This window comes from Bremia lactucae, linkage group LG8 (assembly GCF_004359215.1).
Source record: "Bremia lactucae strain SF5 linkage group LG8, whole genome shotgun sequence".
Lineage (NCBI taxonomy): Eukaryota > Oomycota > Peronosporomycetes > Peronosporales > Peronosporaceae > Bremia > Bremia lactucae.
In genome coordinates this window covers 1,328,756-1,347,003 of record NC_090617.1, presented here as the reverse complement: position 1 = coordinate 1,347,003, position 18,248 = coordinate 1,328,756, and the positions used below count along the sequence as shown (strand labels likewise).

At 46.3% G+C, this 18,248-nt stretch overlaps 2 protein-coding genes across 2 annotated transcripts in view; one reads left to right on the top strand and one right to left on the bottom strand.

The window, feature by feature from the left end:
* Positions 1-16,111: 16,111 nt before the first annotated feature.
* On the top strand, positions 16,112-16,324 carry CCR75_003646 (uncharacterized protein; the record flags this gene model as incomplete). Its single annotated transcript, XM_067961740.1, has 1 exon — positions 16,112-16,324. The coding sequence occupies one exon, from the start codon at positions 16,112-16,114 to the stop codon at positions 16,322-16,324; it is 213 nt and encodes a 70-aa protein (XP_067823268.1).
* Positions 16,325-16,572: 248 nt separating this feature from the next.
* Positions 16,573-18,248, bottom strand: part of CCR75_003647 (uncharacterized protein) — a gene marked incomplete at its 5' end in the record, with an annotated part of 4,101 nt that continues 2,425 nt past the window's right edge. Inside the window, 7 exon segments of the mRNA XM_067961741.1 lie at positions 16,573-17,023; positions 17,106-17,371; positions 17,425-17,475; positions 17,540-17,656; positions 17,808-17,910; positions 18,005-18,087; positions 18,102-18,141. Coding sequence (XP_067823239.1) covers positions 16,711-17,023; positions 17,106-17,371; positions 17,425-17,475; positions 17,540-17,656; positions 17,808-17,910; positions 18,005-18,087; positions 18,102-18,141 — 973 coding nt within the window. The 3' untranslated portion in view covers positions 16,573-16,710.

Below are 18,248 nucleotides of genomic sequence, written 5' to 3'. Positions count from 1 at the left end.
AAAAAAGGCGGGCCTTCGAACGAGGTGTCCGAGGCCGTCAAAGACGAAATTGCGGAGGCATCCTCAGTTGAGGTGCTCCAGCAAGTCTTTAAATCTGCCGAGGAGATAGTAAATCTCCAGAATATGTCGTTGGATGTGTCCCTTGCCGAATGATAGGAGGGAAAGATTCACGAAATAGTCGCACCAGTTCCAGAAGAGAACCTGGTGCACTGTTGCTGGTCATTCACAATGGACGAGAGCGTCCTAGAAACGAACAAAAGAGAAACGGTTCGCTGCTCAACGCTGGGATGCTTTGAGAGACAGTCCGTTCTTTGAGGTTCTGTGAAAACATCGTGAGGTGTTTCAAGAAGAAGTCCCGAGCCGCCTACCAGCAGATAGGGGCATCGGGCACGAGATAGACCTCGAATCTGTCTAATTATTGTGTGGCCAGGCAATGGCGTTGCCGAAAGAACATGAAAATTATATCGATAAAATCTTCGACAAGCGAGCCAAGGCGGGAAATGTGCGTTAGAGCAAATCGCCTAGCTGCAGTCCCGTTAAGAGACAGATGGATGGCGCATGGTTCATGCTTACGATAAGCTGAACACGGCGACCATACCGGCGCAAACGCCAATCCCGCAGAATGATGTCTTGTTGAACTCCAAGAAAAAATCAACAATTTTTTCCGCGTTGGAATAGAAGGATGGCTACTATCAGGTACTCATGAGAGAGTCTGATGTAGCCAAAACAGCTGTAAGCACCGCAAGCGGTATGCTTTGGGAGTGGCTCGTGATGCCTCAAGGTTAGATAACCGCACCGGCGACATTCAACTGAGTGATGGCCCACTTGACGCGTCAGCATCATGCCTACGCGCCCCATTACTTTGACGACGTATTCGTGCATAGTAGGGCCGAGGACGGGCTGAGCGCAATAGAGTCGCTAAAGCGTCATTAAGACGCTATGTTGCAGACTTTGAAGGACGCTCAATTGTACGTCAACTTGCAAAAGAGCGTCATAGGGGTCCCTGAGATACCTGTGTTAGGGTGCATCGTTGGTACACATGGTGTACGTGCAGACCGAGACAAGGTTAAATTAGTAAAGGAATGGCCAATCCCACGACACGTGAACGATTTGCGCCAATTCTTAGGGCTCGCTAATTACTTGCATAAATATAGCAAGACCTCCTGTTTCTTCTCACAACGCTGCTTCTGCTAGTCCATTTGTGACTAGTGAAGGGGCTCAGCTGGTGCTCCTTTTCATATGCAGCCACCAAGCCGGGTATGTCAATACGTAGGGTATCGATTGGTTCCCAAGAGTCAAACCTCTTCGGGTAACCTTTCCATTGAATGAGGATCTTATAACTTTGCCTCACAGAGCGGTGGGCAAGCAACCTTTCAACAAGGAAGCGTTGATTCCCACCCGCATCCATCAGTGCAGGCGGCGCCCGATAGGAGTGGCAATCTCGCCCACCTACTGGCGTTCAGTCACAGGCGTTTAGCGCTGCTTGAACGACGTATTGCGGTTCTCGAGGGCCAAGTCTCCCGACTGACCCTGGATCTGTGTGATGTCCAAACGAAGGCTCGTCAGGGTCATGAACGCCTGAAGACTCGCATGGACCTTTTAAAGAGGATAATGTTGATAAATTCGCGCTACTCGCGTGACGTCCCTCGCTCTCCGAGTCCTGCTCGAGGTGAAAGGAGTCGGTCGGCTGATAGTTTTTCGCCTTCTCTGTTTCACTCACCCGAACGATGCTCGACTCACAGTCGGCGTCACTATTGGTCTCCTTTGACGGATAGGGGTATGTGACCTATTTTGGGTCTACATACCATTTCAGACGACCCACGCACAATACGGGGTGCGTCTTCATATACGGGGGTGAGCCTATAATTTAGGTCTCCAACCTTTTCTACCACCGTAAAGGGCCCAATAAAACGCAGCAATAACTTCGCAGTACCACCAGGTAGTACCGAAATTGCATTATTAGATACGGTAGCAGTGCATAATAGTACTTTTTCACCCACTCTAAAGCGTTCATTGTTTTTGCGACCATTTCGGTCGGCGTATTCTTTTTGCTTGTCCTGTGCGCTTGCCATCGCGTTCACGTGTCTTCGGCGGAGCTTTAGGCTCAAAATTCTTTATGTCAGAACCGTTATGGATAATAGTCTAAGCATAAGGCGCTGTTGTTTTAGCCAACGAAGAAGCAGCAGCGCCTTTATGGGCAGCGCTCTCATTAAGCGTCGCTGCGCTATCCAGCGCAGACGACGAGAGCATTCGTAAATGTTGCTGTCCATGTTGTGAGCCATTGTGAGCCATACGAGGAGTTTAAATGGGCAATAATGCGCCATCATCCTTCCTCATGAGCTGCGTTGTCCGCATCACTATCACTACTATGAGGTGACGGCAACGCTGTCGACTCATTGTAGTCGACAATGAGCGACGGATCAACATCTTCATTGTTAAAGTGGGATAGATCCTTAAACCCTGTTAACGCGACAGCAGCAGTAGCTGTCGGCGTTTTGACTAAGGCATTATACGCTGCCGGCGTATTGACTCAGGCATTATACGCTGCCGGCGTGTTAACGCGCGCGTGCACTTAGTGCGAGGTTGAGTGGGATCTTCGCAGACGACCCACCAACGTGGCCTTTTTCGGTGGCATCTTTGGCACCGTGTATGGAAACACGTGCACTAGAATGATTGAGTGAACTAGCGGCGCGTAAAGCTGCTCGTAGTTCGTCTCTCCTCTTTGATGAATTTGAATGTAAATTTGTTCTTTAAGGGGGGATGGTGTAACGGCTACAGTTTCCCTAATCTTACACAGTCCCCGTTAAGTACACTTGGTATACTTAGGGGGATGGTCAATTACTTAAATAAAGTAATTAGACCGACCACTTGGGTGTGGTTCACATAAGTGACCAACCCTTGTATATGTGATGCACATAGGTGCATTCGCATTAGGAGGGATGACGCCTAGCGCCACCCGTTACGCGAGGTATCTAGAAAGATACGCTCGCAATACATATTAGAGTTATCTACAGAGATGATATTTTTGATTAGTAAAAATAGGTATTTGTATTTAATGCGATTAAATATAAATCAGTCTGAAAACTACTTCCTACTTGGTAAGTGCGCACGAGGAGCCGAATTACCGCTCCCGCGACGACACTTAACCAGAGTACTTAGTGCGTTGGGTGAGGTCGCTAAGGCACCCACCACAACTTCCTTACTGCACGCAAGTGAAGCTGCTTAAACCGCTTCCCGCTGTGCTAGGGTGTGTGTCTAAGTAAAGCATGGCCGCATTACGACGTGCCCGCCTTCAACCTTAGCGGAACATAACGTCATCACTACTTGACCGTCTTCTACCTTCTCACGCGCAAAGTGGTAGCGGATTTTGATGCATTTGGTGCGCTTGTGGAGTTTCGGATTCATAGCATGCAATGGAGCTTGATTGTCCTCGAAGATCTTGGATTCTAGAATGATTTTCATTTTACCGATCTCTCACAGAAAACCCTAAATCCAGATAGGCTCTTGCGTAGCTTTCTTTAACGCCATGTACGCGGCCTCCGTTGATGATTGCGCCAACGTTTGCTAATTCTTGCTTCTCCAGCTGCTGCATCCACCGTTCATCATGAACACGAAGCCGCCTGTGCTTCGTCGAGTTTCGATGTCGCCGGCCAAGTCCGCATCCAAGTAACCTTGAAGTCCATCTTCACCGCTTCCTTGAAATTCGATACCATGCATCTTCGTGCCTTGAATGCTTGTCAGTAGGTCGGGCACGGGGCTGCAGAGAACTGACTAAAACCTCCCTCTACACCGGTGTTTGACGTATTTGACGGTTGAATTCGCCGCGATATTCGGTCGAATTCAACCGTCAAATACATCACACACCCAACGCCATTTCTGTATGGCACCTTCGCCTTGAACTCTTTCCGCCTGCAACCTCCGAAGCACATGGTCTTGATCAACTTGAGTCAGGGATCTTGCGGCGTCTTAACATAATTGCGATTTTTATGCTAGCTTATCGAGGATGTATTCTGAAAACTTGGTTTGTCGCTCCGACACTTAAAGTTTTGGTTGATTTTCACGCCAAGAAAGTACTTGAGCTGACTCATGACCGTAATCTCAAACAGTATGCTGAGCGCCTCTTTGGTTGACTCGAGTAGGTCGTCGTTGTTGCTTGTGAGAATCTTCCACGTAAAGAGCCACAAAGATCATGTATTGGTTGTCTCGCTTAACGTAGCCGCAGTGTCTGCTTCACACTTATCAAATCCCAGCTCCGGAAAAGATTGTTGTTTGTCTAGTTCCGCATTAGCGTTGACTGGTTCCGACCGCTGAGCGAACGGTGGGAGCTTGCACGAGAAGTCTGGGTGGTTTTGTCAATATAGAATTCAAGCTGCACATTAAGATGACTTCGTCAAACCTACGCAGTCTTGGCATCTATCTAGTGTACCGTACTTTTATACTTGGCTACCAGAATGAGCAAGATTTTGATAGACGTAAACTTTGCCACCTGTCCAGACGTCTCCTTAAAATCGATGCCAAACTTTTGTAAACATCTCTTGGCCACAAAACGCACCTTAAACCTCTCGATAATTTCAGCTTTTTTTTTTATTCGAACACCCATCTGCAACCAAACCTTGCGTTCCTTGGGTAATGGCATCAGCATTCACGTCTCTTTTGCGAAGAGAGTTGATCTCCGAAACGTATGCTTTCTTTCCCTTGACCGCGTTGCTGGATTCCATTGCCGATATACACGTTAGCATTTTTCCTTCTGGATCTACAACGAAAGCCGCGTCGAAATCTTCTTCTCTTGCGATTGGACATGTCTTTCAAAGTTGTTGCCGAGTTTTTCGCTTGGATGTTGGAATTACAAGCACTTAATCCAACGAATGGGATTGCTATATAGCTCTTGCTGCCTCGTTCGATGTCTTCGTCCCGTGCAGCTTCCTCTTCTTTCGTCCTTTACTGGATCAGAAGATGCTTCTTGGTACGTGACATTTTCATCGGAAAGATCCAAGACTGCTTCTTCGTGACTAGAGTGGCGTCTCCCACCGGCAAAGATGTCTTTCATAAATTACGCATCACGGCTTACTAGCATGCGAACGCTCTTATTTTTTTCAAACCGATACGCTTTTTTATGCGCCGAGTACCTGAGAAAACTACAGCGCACCGACCGAGCGTCAAACTTAGTGCGTTTCTCCATCGGGGCTGTCCCATCCGAACTCCTTGAGATTGTCCAGACGTGGTTTCTTTCCCGTTCATACCTGGTGCAGTGACTTGTCGTGCGTCGTGGAGCGTGTCGGACAACAACTCTGGAGGATTGAATGTCGCTGTCACTGTCATTACCGCTTCACACAGTATGACTTTAAAAGTCCAGCATGTTCCGTCGTACAGCGCACCAATTTCACCAATGTCCTATTCATTCGTTCAGCCCTCCATTCAATTGCAGCGTGTACGACGGCGTGAATTTCTGCATAATTCCTCTCTCACTGCAGAAATTGGCCATATCGTGCCCCTTGTACTCACCGTAGTTTCACATGAGGCATTTTCACGCCATAACTCATCTGAGTTTTGGCAAACACTACGAGCTTCGCAAATTAGGCTGCCACCTCCGACTTCGTTGCAGCAAGTCCGTTATAGTACTCGTCAATGAATGTGAAGAAGTATCTCTTGCCACCTAAGGTTTGTGTCTGCATTTACCCGCAGACATCGCTATGAATGACTTCCACAATATTCTTGGCGCGGTCTGGTGACTTGGGTTGTACCTCTTCCGCGTTTGCTTACCGAATGCACACCCATTGCACAACTTCACTGCTTCACAGCCGCCAAGTGTATTCCAACGCCATAGCCATTCTTGACGATGGCGTCTAGACTGCCATGTGACCCACCAGAGGTACGACACGGTGTTCCCATCAACTTCGCCATGTTAGCCACGTAAGGCATTATTGGTTTTATACGCAGCCTGAAAAGTCCCCTGCCTTCATTTTTTCCAAGCTGCCACTTGATGTTCTTGGTCTCTGCGTCGCGCCAAACTGTCACATGCCCAACATCCTTGGACCTGTGACGGTTGGGCGCGACGGGTGCAACGCCGATATAAAATAGGTTGCGTAATAGCTTGGGAATATGACACACACCGGCGAGTACACCCTTCTTGATACCGCAAGAAGTCATCATCGACATAACAATGTCGTCACTGCCGACCGCTTACACCACGTCGTTGTCTGCGAGATTCACGTCACGTCTGCTGGGGTCATCTTCTTGTAGTTCTTCATACACTCTTTCGAGGACGTCATGTCTTGCGTCGCACTGAGTCGACCAGCCAGATTGCACTCAACTTGGTAACCCCTCCACCAGTTGAGAACAGGTAGTTGCCGTTGAACTCGTCTTCATCATCATTCGCTATATTCGCTCACTGCGGCCTCTGTCGCTCCGCGTCCTAACGAAATCTCAAAGGGCACTTGGCGATCCAGTGACCTTGTTTACCACAGTAGTGACAGGCACTGTTCTTTTGCGCTTGTCGTCCCTTGTTCTTCCCATTGCCGCTTGTCTGAGCGAATGAATCCGTGCGGTTCTTTCTGTGCCGCCATTTTGTCGTTGCGCTTCAAGTCCCATGCAGCAGTTGAGCCGTCTCAAGTTCCCAGATCAGCGAATTGGCTCTTGACTCCAAAGCTGTGATTAGAAACGCGTACGACTCACTCAGACTTTCCAGAAGCGTGATCGCCAACTCCTTTTCGCTAACTGGAGCGCACACTACGTCAAGCTAGACATAATTTTGTTGATGTGTTCCAGCACACCATCACTTCTTCCATCTTGGCTATAAAAAATCTTCGACGTAGACAAAGCTTGTTCTCTTCTCGAAATGGCTTTCGAACCTTGACCATGTATCGTACGCATACCATCGCTGACCTGCGAATCCTTCATTCCAAGACAGATGGTCGTCAGTGCCTTGCAAGTTGTACGCTTGAACGTTCCGTGGTCTAGCGGAAATGTGCAGTGCTCAAACTTGATCTCTCCGCTAGCAACTTCCCATAGGTCGCGCTCTTCTAGCATTATCCGCATTTTATACTTCCACGTATGGAAGTCGGTTCCGTTAAAACTTGTTGATACGCCTGGTGAAGGCGTGGAAGGAGTTGGGAGTGAAAAGGGCAGAGTCTGCGGGGCTTAGGCTCATAACCGAATGGAAGTGCACTTGATCCGTCGGTGGCAAAATGCAAAGCAAATATATCAGAGTCCTAAGTTCATAATTTCTATTACTACATCTAGGTCAATCATTACCTAGGAAGCTTTCAATGAGTCATAAATGACGTCATACTCGCCGTCGGACTATTGCCGTCGAACAACCGCCATCGGAAAAAAATACCGGTAGCTACCGATATATAAAAAACCGGTATCTTGGCTTCTTGGTTGAACGAGACGTAGCCTTAACACAAATGGGCGCCCTGGTCAAAAACTCGTTATGATACGTTAGAGACGAAAGAAAAATAAAGAAACCATAATCGGCTAGGTGCAGGCAGGTAGAACGCCATCCAAAAAATGCGACGGAAATCAGCGTACCGAAAATAAACGTCCACACCAAAGCAGGAAGATTTAGCCGATGCACAAAACAGAAGCATCCGTCTGCAGGTAATGAAAGTAACTACTAGCCGTCAGCATTGTAAAATAGAGAGCTAAAACTAAGCAAGAAATTGAAATCCCCATATAGTAAAGCACCATTTGATAAATGTGGTGGAAATCAGCGGACTGAAATGAAGCGTGCAAAAAGGTACAAGATAAATCCGTCGATACGCAACCCAGAAGATGTCCGTATGCCGGTGATGAATGTCACTATTAGCCGTCGACATAGTAAAACAGAGAGCTAGAAATTTTCACATAGTAAACACCATACAATAATTGCGGCGGAAATCAGCGGACCGAAATTATAACGGGGTACCCTTTGCTAGTACTGATAATAGTACTTGTCAACCTACACTGGTTACTGTGAAGATGGGGTGCCTCGAATACTTCACGTACACGACGTGCAGAGGAAGATTCTAAGAAGCTAAGAAGTCTTAGTTACTAAAGGTAAATTGTAAGGCTTTACTTTCGAGAAAAAGTAAACTGTACATTAAGTTCCTACGTAACGATCTTCTATCTACTACTGACTTTATTATATTAATAATAAACTATGTAAGGCGCCTACTTGCGCACCGCACAATTTTTCTTATAACAGTTGGCGGGGGGGGATTTAAACTTTAATCAACCAATCAATAGAACCAATGTCTTACTGCGTCAATATTTCCAAATTTGGTAATACTGAAATTATAAATCCAAAATTAATAAAGATAAAAATGTTGTCCTTATTTATTTATATCCTGTCATAGGATACAATATTAAGTTCTCATCGTCTAGGAAAAAAACATTTATGTAACGGGAAATTCCGTTACACGCACCCTCAACAACACTCACTTTAGTGACTTATTTATAGTAATAGAACACTATAATGTCTCTCTCTGTAAATTACCATTATTGGTAGTTAATTAAAATTCCAATTTATTTGCGTTATACAATTCGTTTGCGCATGGTGTCTTAGCCTGTGCACGTGACCTGCAAGGCCGCAAAGCTGGCAGCTGCACGGCTCAGTGTAATTGCTAGCGATGCGAATATTTCGGTAGACGCTGATGCGCCACCACCTACTCCCATTGTAGGTGACTGGCACGAGTTGGCGTCATCGCCGGACTCGGTGGCAACTGTGAAGGCCTCCGGTTCGCCCGGGGACCACGTCCGTTAAACCTTCGGGTTCAAACGTGACAATCAAAGAGATGATGACAAAGTTGTTTTCTCGTCAGACTCTTTTGGTGGGGAGTCATCTGGTGATGATTCCATGGATGAAGATAATGCTGGTGATGTTAGAATGCATCACCAGGGAAGGAGTGATTCTAAGACCACTCCGAAAGCAATGTTAACGCGAACGCTAATATGATATAACGGGAGGGGGACCGCAATGCTTTGCCGTTTGCTCTTGAAAAGAAGCCCTGGCTGCCCTCTAAGGGCAACTAAACTCGTTGGTCTGGTATGACCTACGATCGCTTCCAAATTCCGTTGTTTGACTCATCCAGGCTTCACAAGTCTGGATAGTACGAAACGGAATTCTTCGTCGATACCCTTTTCCGGCATCTATGGTACACATGCAAGCGGGCAAAGGATGTCAATCCTTTGCTCCAAGCTTGGGAAGCATTTGTGCAGTATGTGCAAAGCGTAGGCCGCAAGTCTGGCTTGACAAACTGGATGCTTTCCTTGAACAGTTCGAAGAACGGACCGTAGTCTTTGCACGCTACAAGCTGTACCGTCTGTCTAGAGAGGTAGAGTTACCTTGACTCTTGTGGTAGGACTCATGTCCATGTTAAGGGTGCAGGTCATGCCCCTAAAGAGGCATATCCCTTAATTACCTCACTGGAGGGCTCTCGTCTCTTGTGAGATGCGCCAAGGCATCGGGACCCTCCAGTCCTTCTACGAGCGTGAAAAGCGCTCGTTTAATGGAACCTCTGTGCATGAGGATGGGTCTCGTCGTACTACCGGAACGTCCATCATCGGTTGGGAAAGAGGTTCCCAGCTATCATGCGAGGGTGGGTACCTTCGCCAACGAACGAGGTAACGCGTTCGAACCCCTTTCACCTCACGGTGGTTCAAGCTAGAAAACGCTTCTCACCACTCGAATCCTTTAAAGGATAAGGAGGAGGAGAAAAAATTGGGTTCGCCTCATTCGTCGAATCTCAGTCATCATCGTGACTTGGTTAGCGTCCTCTGATATTTACGGAAGGACGTTGATCACGAACGACCCCGTCGACGCGAGTTGGCGTTGACGATCGACGGTCTTTCCCGTGACCAGTTGCTTAACCGTGCATAAGTTGCGGAGGATCCACTGGCGAACGAACGGACACATCAGTCCGCTCAAAGTGAGCTGGTGACAGCTCGTCAAAGATATCAATGATTCATTGAGGATACAATGGAACGTCTAGTTTGTGCTCTTACTAAAGAGGAGATTGACATCTCCGCAGTGCATCGGTCGCACTGGAGACAAAAACAAAATTGAGTCACTCTCAAACCAAGTGTGTTTACGTGGATGGCTAAGTCATTCACGAAAACGGTGTATGCTTTGTAGAAGCATGCACTGAATTGTTGATGGCAAACTCTACCATCGGCAAGAACTCGCTTCAACTCATAAAAGAGTGGAACGTATCCGCGAAGTATCTTTTTGAGGATATAATTTGCACGTTATGTCCACCCATCTGTTTTAGGATGCTCAGAATTTGACATTTTCAACTGTATTTGAAAAAAGTTTGCCAAAATTCCTTTGTGAATCTAGGGTCTCGATCTAACAATAGTTCACGGGTAATACATGGAGCCGAAATATTGTGTCAACAAAGACACGAGCACAGCCTTTAGTTGTGATCGACTCCGATACTGCAGCAAGATGTACCGTTTTAATAAAAGATTAACAAAAACAAGAGTACCATTACTCTTGCGATCGTCGTCGGGAAATTCGAAGACGAAGTCCATCGATACGGACTGCCAAAACTCTGCTGGAACAGACAGATGTTGTAACGGAGCACAAAATGAAGCCCTGGGCTTCACCCGTTGACAAACATTGCAAGCACGTATGTACTTGCGGACAAACGCATACTGGCGTCGCCAGTAGAAGTCGCGACTTATCGTTTCTCACGTCCACGATGACCACTTATTGGCGCATCGTGGATCGTGGCATTCATACATGACGCGTAAACGCAAATCAATATGGGTGGGGATGAGGACACGAGGCGTGTTGCCAGCAATGCTGTGTAACATAGTGAGCCATTGCGTGTTGTGTTTCGATCCGTTGAGGATCGAAATAATATCGACAATCCTTATAAGGATTGTTGAGATGGATTTCTAACGTACATCAACCCAGCCTTATCTTCTTGATAAGCTCTTTTAACGTTTTGGAGAAATGTTGAAGACATCATTTAAGGATTGTTGAGATGGATTTGTAACGTACATCAACCCAGCCTTATCTTCTTGATAAGCTCTTTTAACATTTTAGAGAAATGTTGAAGATGGAACACTTATTGTTGCAACAGTGGGCTCTTCCTCACTGTTACTTTGCTCAGCCGGCTCAAAATCAGGTCGGCGCGAAAGGGCATCAGCGATAACATTAAGTCGTCCCGATTTGTATTTCACGGAAAAGTTATAATCCGCGAAGAAAGACAACCATCTCGCCATTCTTTGCGAGAGGTGTGGACTGTTTAGGGCTTTGCGTAAAGACGCATGGTCTGTATAAACAGTAAATGGTCTATCTGTCAAGAGATAGACTCAAAACTTAGCCAGTGCATATTTATGGCAAGGGGTTCCTTGTCATACACTGAATAATTGCGTCTGGTTACCTAAACCTGGCGCGACTAAAAGCAGACGACGCGCTCGGCAACGTCTGTGTCGTATTGCATTAACGCATAGCCGATTGCAAACCGCTAAAGTCACAGACCAGATGAAATGGTATGTCTTGGTCCGCAATCGCCAGGATTGGTAATTGCATCAAGCTTTGCTTGATACCGTCAAAGGAAAGCTGACAATCGGCGTTCCATGACCGCTTAACATTTTCTTTAACAAAGTGAAAGATGTACTGTCATTCAGGCATAATTTGCTGGGGTATTTATGGAAGTACGCCGCCGAGGATATTTCGAAGTCGACAGGCACTGGCCAGTCGGTGATCGCCTTGATTTTTTCTGGATGAGGGCGTAAATCGTGTTTTGTCGCGATGCACCCAAGAATTGGCATTTCACAGCGAAAATACACCCCCTTCTTGAGATTTGCATACAACTTATGCTTAAGCTAAGTGAAAGAACCTATCGGACGGGCTTCAGCGTCTCTGCTATGGACGAAGACATTATAAAAATTACTCGATGCGAAATCTTGCACGGATCTCAACAGATCAGCTGCACATCTGGTGAATGTCGCAGGGGCATTCCTAAGCCCCTGTGACATAAATAGCCATTCTCGTAGCATTCCACTTGAGGTGCTTAATGCTGTGAACGGAATATTCTGTTCACGCATAAGGATTTGATAGAATCTATCCAGCAGATCCATTGACGAAAAGTCCTCTTTGATATTACATCAATGATTACGTCCTTTTGTGGTATCGGCGTTTGAGCCGGTACAGTTGCAGCGTTTAGTTTACTGGATGCATGAACTATCCGCCATCCTCTTGTTGCTTTACGCACACAGAAGGTCAAAGAGCTATGTGGGGAAGTTGATCCCCTCACATGGCCCGCTGCTAAGCGTTCGGCAAAGAATTTGTCGATTGTTACTACTTGTTCACGAGGCAATGACCATTGCTTCATGGCACAGTATTTCAAACCTTAAATTACGTCAATTTTGTGTCGGGTTCCTATATCCTAAGGCAACTCGCACAGAACTGATTTAGGGAAGACATCCTTTAATTTCTTCAAATCGTCATATAAAGGGGTTTGTCTTCAAAGACCCAGGATTGGGACGTAAATGTTCAATCCGAGTCTTCTCATCGAGGACACTTTCGTCCATCGATGAGCTACTGAGAATCCATTCGTTCTCAGGGAATATTATTGCCGACCGAATATCTTCTACTTCGAAAGCGCTATTATATCAAGTGTGTAAGCGCCTACACTTGATCCATTGTCTACTAAGACATATTATGTTTCAGTTTCTTCTTTGGAACTTATTTCCAAAGTGACCTGGGAACCTTCAACCTCAGGTTTCTGAGGACTTATTCCCGCCGAATTTTGGGACTTGATATTTTTATAAGGAGTAACCTCCCTTTTAGGCAAGGAGGATACTTCTTATATAAAACTTGAGCTGTGGTTATTGCGCTACCACAGCAAGACCCTCTACGATCGACTTCCCAGACGATCTAGATTTTTCGCGCTATCTCTTATGGACAAGAGTTGGATGTTTTCTTGTTTTTTTTTTCAGCAAGCATCCTGGTTTCGTACCACTCAACTTATTCGAGTGGTCAAATTTCGACGCTGCCTGTGCTTGTGCACAGTCATCAGGGCCTAACTCTACGGTGTGATGGGTACTCACACTGAGGTTTTGTGCAGTCGTGCGAATGACCGAACCACAACTGGGCCATCGAACTCACTCGTAGGACATCCAAACGGATGTGGACGCCCCAAGACGTTATATCAGATGGCCATCGGATGAACAAGAGGCAGGTATCGTCACGGCTTGATGCTGCCAGTTTATGCATGGCTCGTACTTTCTGAGCCATGGTAATCCAAAAATGACATCACATTTGTCATCCAAATTTAGTACGATGAAATTATCGTCGTACTGTTTACCCTTAATGTGTATTGAATCCCAACTATACGTTTCTTTGCTGTTACAGATGCGTCTGTTGCTAGGCGCACTGTCATCCCCGTTTGAGGGTTGTCGCGCTCAATAAATTTGTGTCTACGGTCTTCTAGCGGTTGGCATCGAATGAAATTCTTCGACGATCCACAAACGACTAAAACTAAAGTAGCAATTTATTTGCCACTATAAATTACAGGGTGATGAAGTTAACTTCATCCCCTGGGGCAGTTATACACAATGTTTGTGTGTGAGGAGCAACTTCATCAAAGACTTGCAATTTTTTGACGTTGCTGGATCGTTAGGGCGCTCCGCACCTACTGACCCCGACCGTTTTCTGACGATCCGCCTCGTCCTTGCGATTTCGCAACAGTGTCGGATTCGCGTCCTTCGCTGTTCCTAGCGGGGCGGGGAGATCGATCGTTTTGCTTGGTGTTTCTAGGCACTGGGCGTGGGGCACTACGCTCTTAGGCGTAGTGGCCCGAAAAATTGCATTTTTGAAATCGTTTCTGACTTGAAGAGCGAGGTTTATCGCTTTCCACCTACGAGAATTCCATTGGTTCGGGACCTGCGTTTTCCTCTCGACTATAAGGATGATAGGCTTCAGAGTGAACGAAAGCCTGTCTCCGGCTGAAGTCCTCCTGTTCCGCTATAGAGGTCGATTGGTCGAGCGACTCTAAGACTTCTAATAACCAAAGTTACCTGTATTTGTTTCTTAATTAGACGACTAACGATACAACTTACTAGGTATCGTGTATGCTGGACTTAAGCCTGAAGGTCACGATTGCCCTACTTCAAATTCAGGAGCTCGGCTCGAGCCCTGAATTCGGCACGTAGCGGCACAAATTTTTGTCTGAGCCGGGTCTTAAAGACTTCATACGACCCAAAAATCAATGGACCGTGAAGCTTGAGTCCCAAGACCCAAGATTGACACGGCCGGCTAAGTTGGACATGCCAAATTTCGCTTTCGTCGTGTCGTCGTCGATGCGGCGAGCTTCTATGGCGTCGACTAGTTCTACGAATAATCTTACTGGGAAGTCGCCTTCGACTGCCTTGAACTTAAAGATTTCTACCTTAAAGCTTTCTGGTCGACGCGAATGCGTCGACGCTCTAGCAATATGTAAATGCTGCTGTCTCAACAGCTCTAATTTCTGAACACCCTGTCCTCTCAACACCTTCGCGTGTTGAGAGCCTTGCTGGTGAAGCAAGGATACTTTCCCTGGGCCCTGTCGAGTTCATGTTGTATGAACTAGGCTATGGGCTATGGCTTCATGCTGCTCATCTGTGTTCAGAGTGAACAGCATCGCGCCAACGGCTGGCCGGCCTAGGACCGAACTCGTGCGTTCACCGCTCTCAATTCAAGGTCACTTAAATAGTTGAACCTTTCATGCGTTGCGTGGTAGTCGTCATGAGGGGGTTGAAAGCTCCTTCCTTCTTCATCCAACATGTCCTTGTTGGATGGAATGTACGTAAGCCGTTAAAGGACTACGATGTTCGTCCAGGTGCAACGGGGCACCTATTGCTAAAACTGGTAAAAGTGCTAGTCAACCTACACTGATTACAATGAAGGTGGAGTGCCTCGACTACTTCACGTACACGACGTGCAGAGGGAGGTACTAAGTAGCTAAGAAGTCTTAGCTACTAAAAGAAAATTGTAAGGCTTTAGAATAGAAAAAACGTAAACTGTATTCAAATATTAAGTTCCTACGTAACGATCTTCTATCTACTACTGACTTTAATGTATCAATAACAGACTATGTATGGCGCCTACTTGCGCACCGCACAATGTTGTCTTATGACGGTTGGCGGAGCGGGTAATTTAAATTTGAATCAGCCAATCAACAGAACTAATGTCTTATTGCGTCAATATTACCAAATTTGGTAGTATTGGAGCTATTAAGCCAAAATTAATAACGATAAAAATGTTGTACTTCATTATCTATATACTTTCATATGATACAATATTAATTCTTCTTTTGTGTACGAAATGATATATATACCCCATAACAGAATTGGAGCGTCCACACCGAAGCCGACACATCCGCGGATACACAACCTAAGAAGTATCCGTGCGCAGTTCGTTAACGTCGTTTCCAGTTGTCGGCATCGTAAAATTACGAGCTTAAAAGGCAAGTCTAAATAAAGTTAGATTGAAGTAGGCGAAGGCGCCAATCAGAGAGCGTCAGGATCGACTTCCCAGAGACTTGGATAACTTCGGGCGACAAACCTTCGGTGCGCGGTGATTACACGAGCGGATAGGCATTAAGCGCGGCTGTTCATGCGCGTTCGTGCCTTCTCTGGAGATGGCGAAGAATTTTTTCACAGACAGTAACGGGTCGCGAGGTAGACTCGGACACATGAGGGCTGGAAACGAGGAGCAGCCACTTAAAACGGGTGAAGAAGGCGAAAAACTACCATGGATTCCGGAGGATGACTTGGAAGAGGCAATTGTTGGAAGGTAAGTAATGTACTGCCGCAGAAGCAGGTAGAAGTAAAAGAGAGAGATATTCAAAGTTAGCTTTAGCCTTTTCAGACTGAGTAACATGCATGCGTAAGAGAGCTCCTCCTGTTCTTGTCGCCCTTTTTCCTGCTCATCTTATCGCCCTTCATCGAATTGTTGCCTTTTCTTATCGCATTTTTCATAACTTGCCAATCAAGTCCGGACGTTCTTGGCCTTTTTCCACCTGGCAAAAACAGTACATTCTAACAGCAGTACTGGAAGAAGATGGAGACAAGTGATGTAGCACCATCGGCGAAGCCACCGGGATACGCGCGCAGACTGGCGAGGCCAACTATAGCGATGAAGACGATAAAAGACCGTGTGCGGGACACGACGGTGACAGCGACGAACAGTGCGCGAAACACGATGTCGGCAACGACTGGGAGACGAAATGGTGAAGAAGAGCTCGACGAGGTTATAGACCTCACGGAAGCCGGGGGGGACGAGCCGAACCTGGGAACTCAGCAATGGTTGATCGACAACGAAGGCGACGTCCTTGAGTTGGCCGGATAAGCAAATGCTATAGTAAAAGTTAAAATAAATATGAAAGATTTGGGGGTCCATGCTTTCTATGTAAGCCCTACGCCACATCGTATAAGTTTTTAAAGGGAATCCGGCAAAGAATAAAAGCTGCCAACGATTGCCGACGGCAAAGCACAAGAAAATGATCTATGGAACTTGAAAATTTACGAATAATCAGTTTGCCATGCTGAACTCGCTAAATGGTAGCAAAACCCTCAATAAAGAATACAAGGTCAATTCTAATACATGCATAAAATACAGGTAAGTGGTCGTAAGTTTATCAGCTATGCTTTTAGGGCTTGAGTATTAAAAAGTGTAGCCCTTTTATTGCATACTATGAAGCCATATATTCCCGAGTTATAAACGTGATGAGTCCACTACTCGAGCTTTGGCTTAGAGGATGCATCGCCATACAATTCCCGTAGAGACTTCAGACGCTTCTCGGCTCCTTCTCGAGACGGAGTGACGCAAGAGGGACGCTCGTCACCTGTTGACATACCTGGTTGCACCACGACGACTTCATCACGCTTCATGGGACTACGTGATCGTTTCCGAGAGGTCCATCGATCCAATTTCAGCGATAATGAACCCTTGTAACTAGCAGGTCGCGAAGCATAATCACGTCCAACAGCCTCAGCCTTGCGTCGTTCACGCTCGCGTACTTGTTGCAACAAATCTCCCGTAATATCACTATTCCAGTCATATTTAAAATATAAATAAAAAACCCATCAAATGGAATTTTGCATTCCCATCAAGGTTACGTGAAACGTACGTAAATTTGTTGCGTTCATTGCCATGAGAGCTCTGTTCTCGTTTGCAACGGTCTCGCGAAGCTGATCGGGATCGGCTAGAAGACTGCCGTCGCGTTCGTGAACGGTCTCGACGACTTCCGCGCTGTCGACGGTCCGAGCTTTGGTTATAGCGCTCTCGGCTGCGGTCTCGAGACCACGAGTGGCTTCTCAAAACCGACTTGCTCGGGACATATTCAATATCCCCAAGACTTACTTTTTCGGAATTACCATAAGCTGGAAACGTAACCTACCTCGCCAAAATAAGTACATGTACCCATCCGAGCATGTACCCCCACGTACCCAGAAATACTGCCCTCCCTCTTCAACGGAATCAATAATTGCGTCGTACATCTAACACAAAAAAAAACAATAATTATTGCTTTTTTCTACTTTTAGGCTTTTGAAGGTTCCCCACCGCAGGCTCATTTTCTTCATCGGCATACATTGCACGGACTTTGGTACCCGGTTGAAGACAATTGACAATAGCTGCATTGGCTTGACCCCGCTCCTTTTTACGCACGAGTAATAAGAGCTACACAATCACCAACATGTCCAAACGTCAGTAAACTCTTCTCATTCACTGTCAATTCTCGAAATAAATACTGGAGAACATCCCCCCCCAAATAACAAGGCACGTCCTTGGTGACGAATTCAAGCGCATCTTTCCTACCGTCAAAGCGTACCTTGACTTTAATTCCGTCTTCGATTTTCTTGGGAATGCGTGGTAAAATCGTGCTAAAGTAGTTGTTTTCTTCTAACAATCGAATGAGCCACTCGCCAATCGTTCTATCGTTATACAAGACAGTACACACGCACATAGACCGTCACTAATACGTGTCTTTATCCATACCACCAAGTACTGGCACTTAAAAAAACGCACGTTTTCACACTTGGATTTGCAGATGCATTAAACTCTTCCGGGTCTTCTAAATACGGCTCAAACCACGTCCATAGGTCCTCCGGCTCGCATGTATAACGAAGATATAAAAACCCCACGACACGAATATACGTCGAGTCCTACAAAGACATTGGAAATGCATTAGTTATGCGAATCTTCATCGCTTGCTCTTGCTCACCTTGTGCCGCAAAAGTCCAAGCATTTGTTTACGCGTCAAGCGCATAAG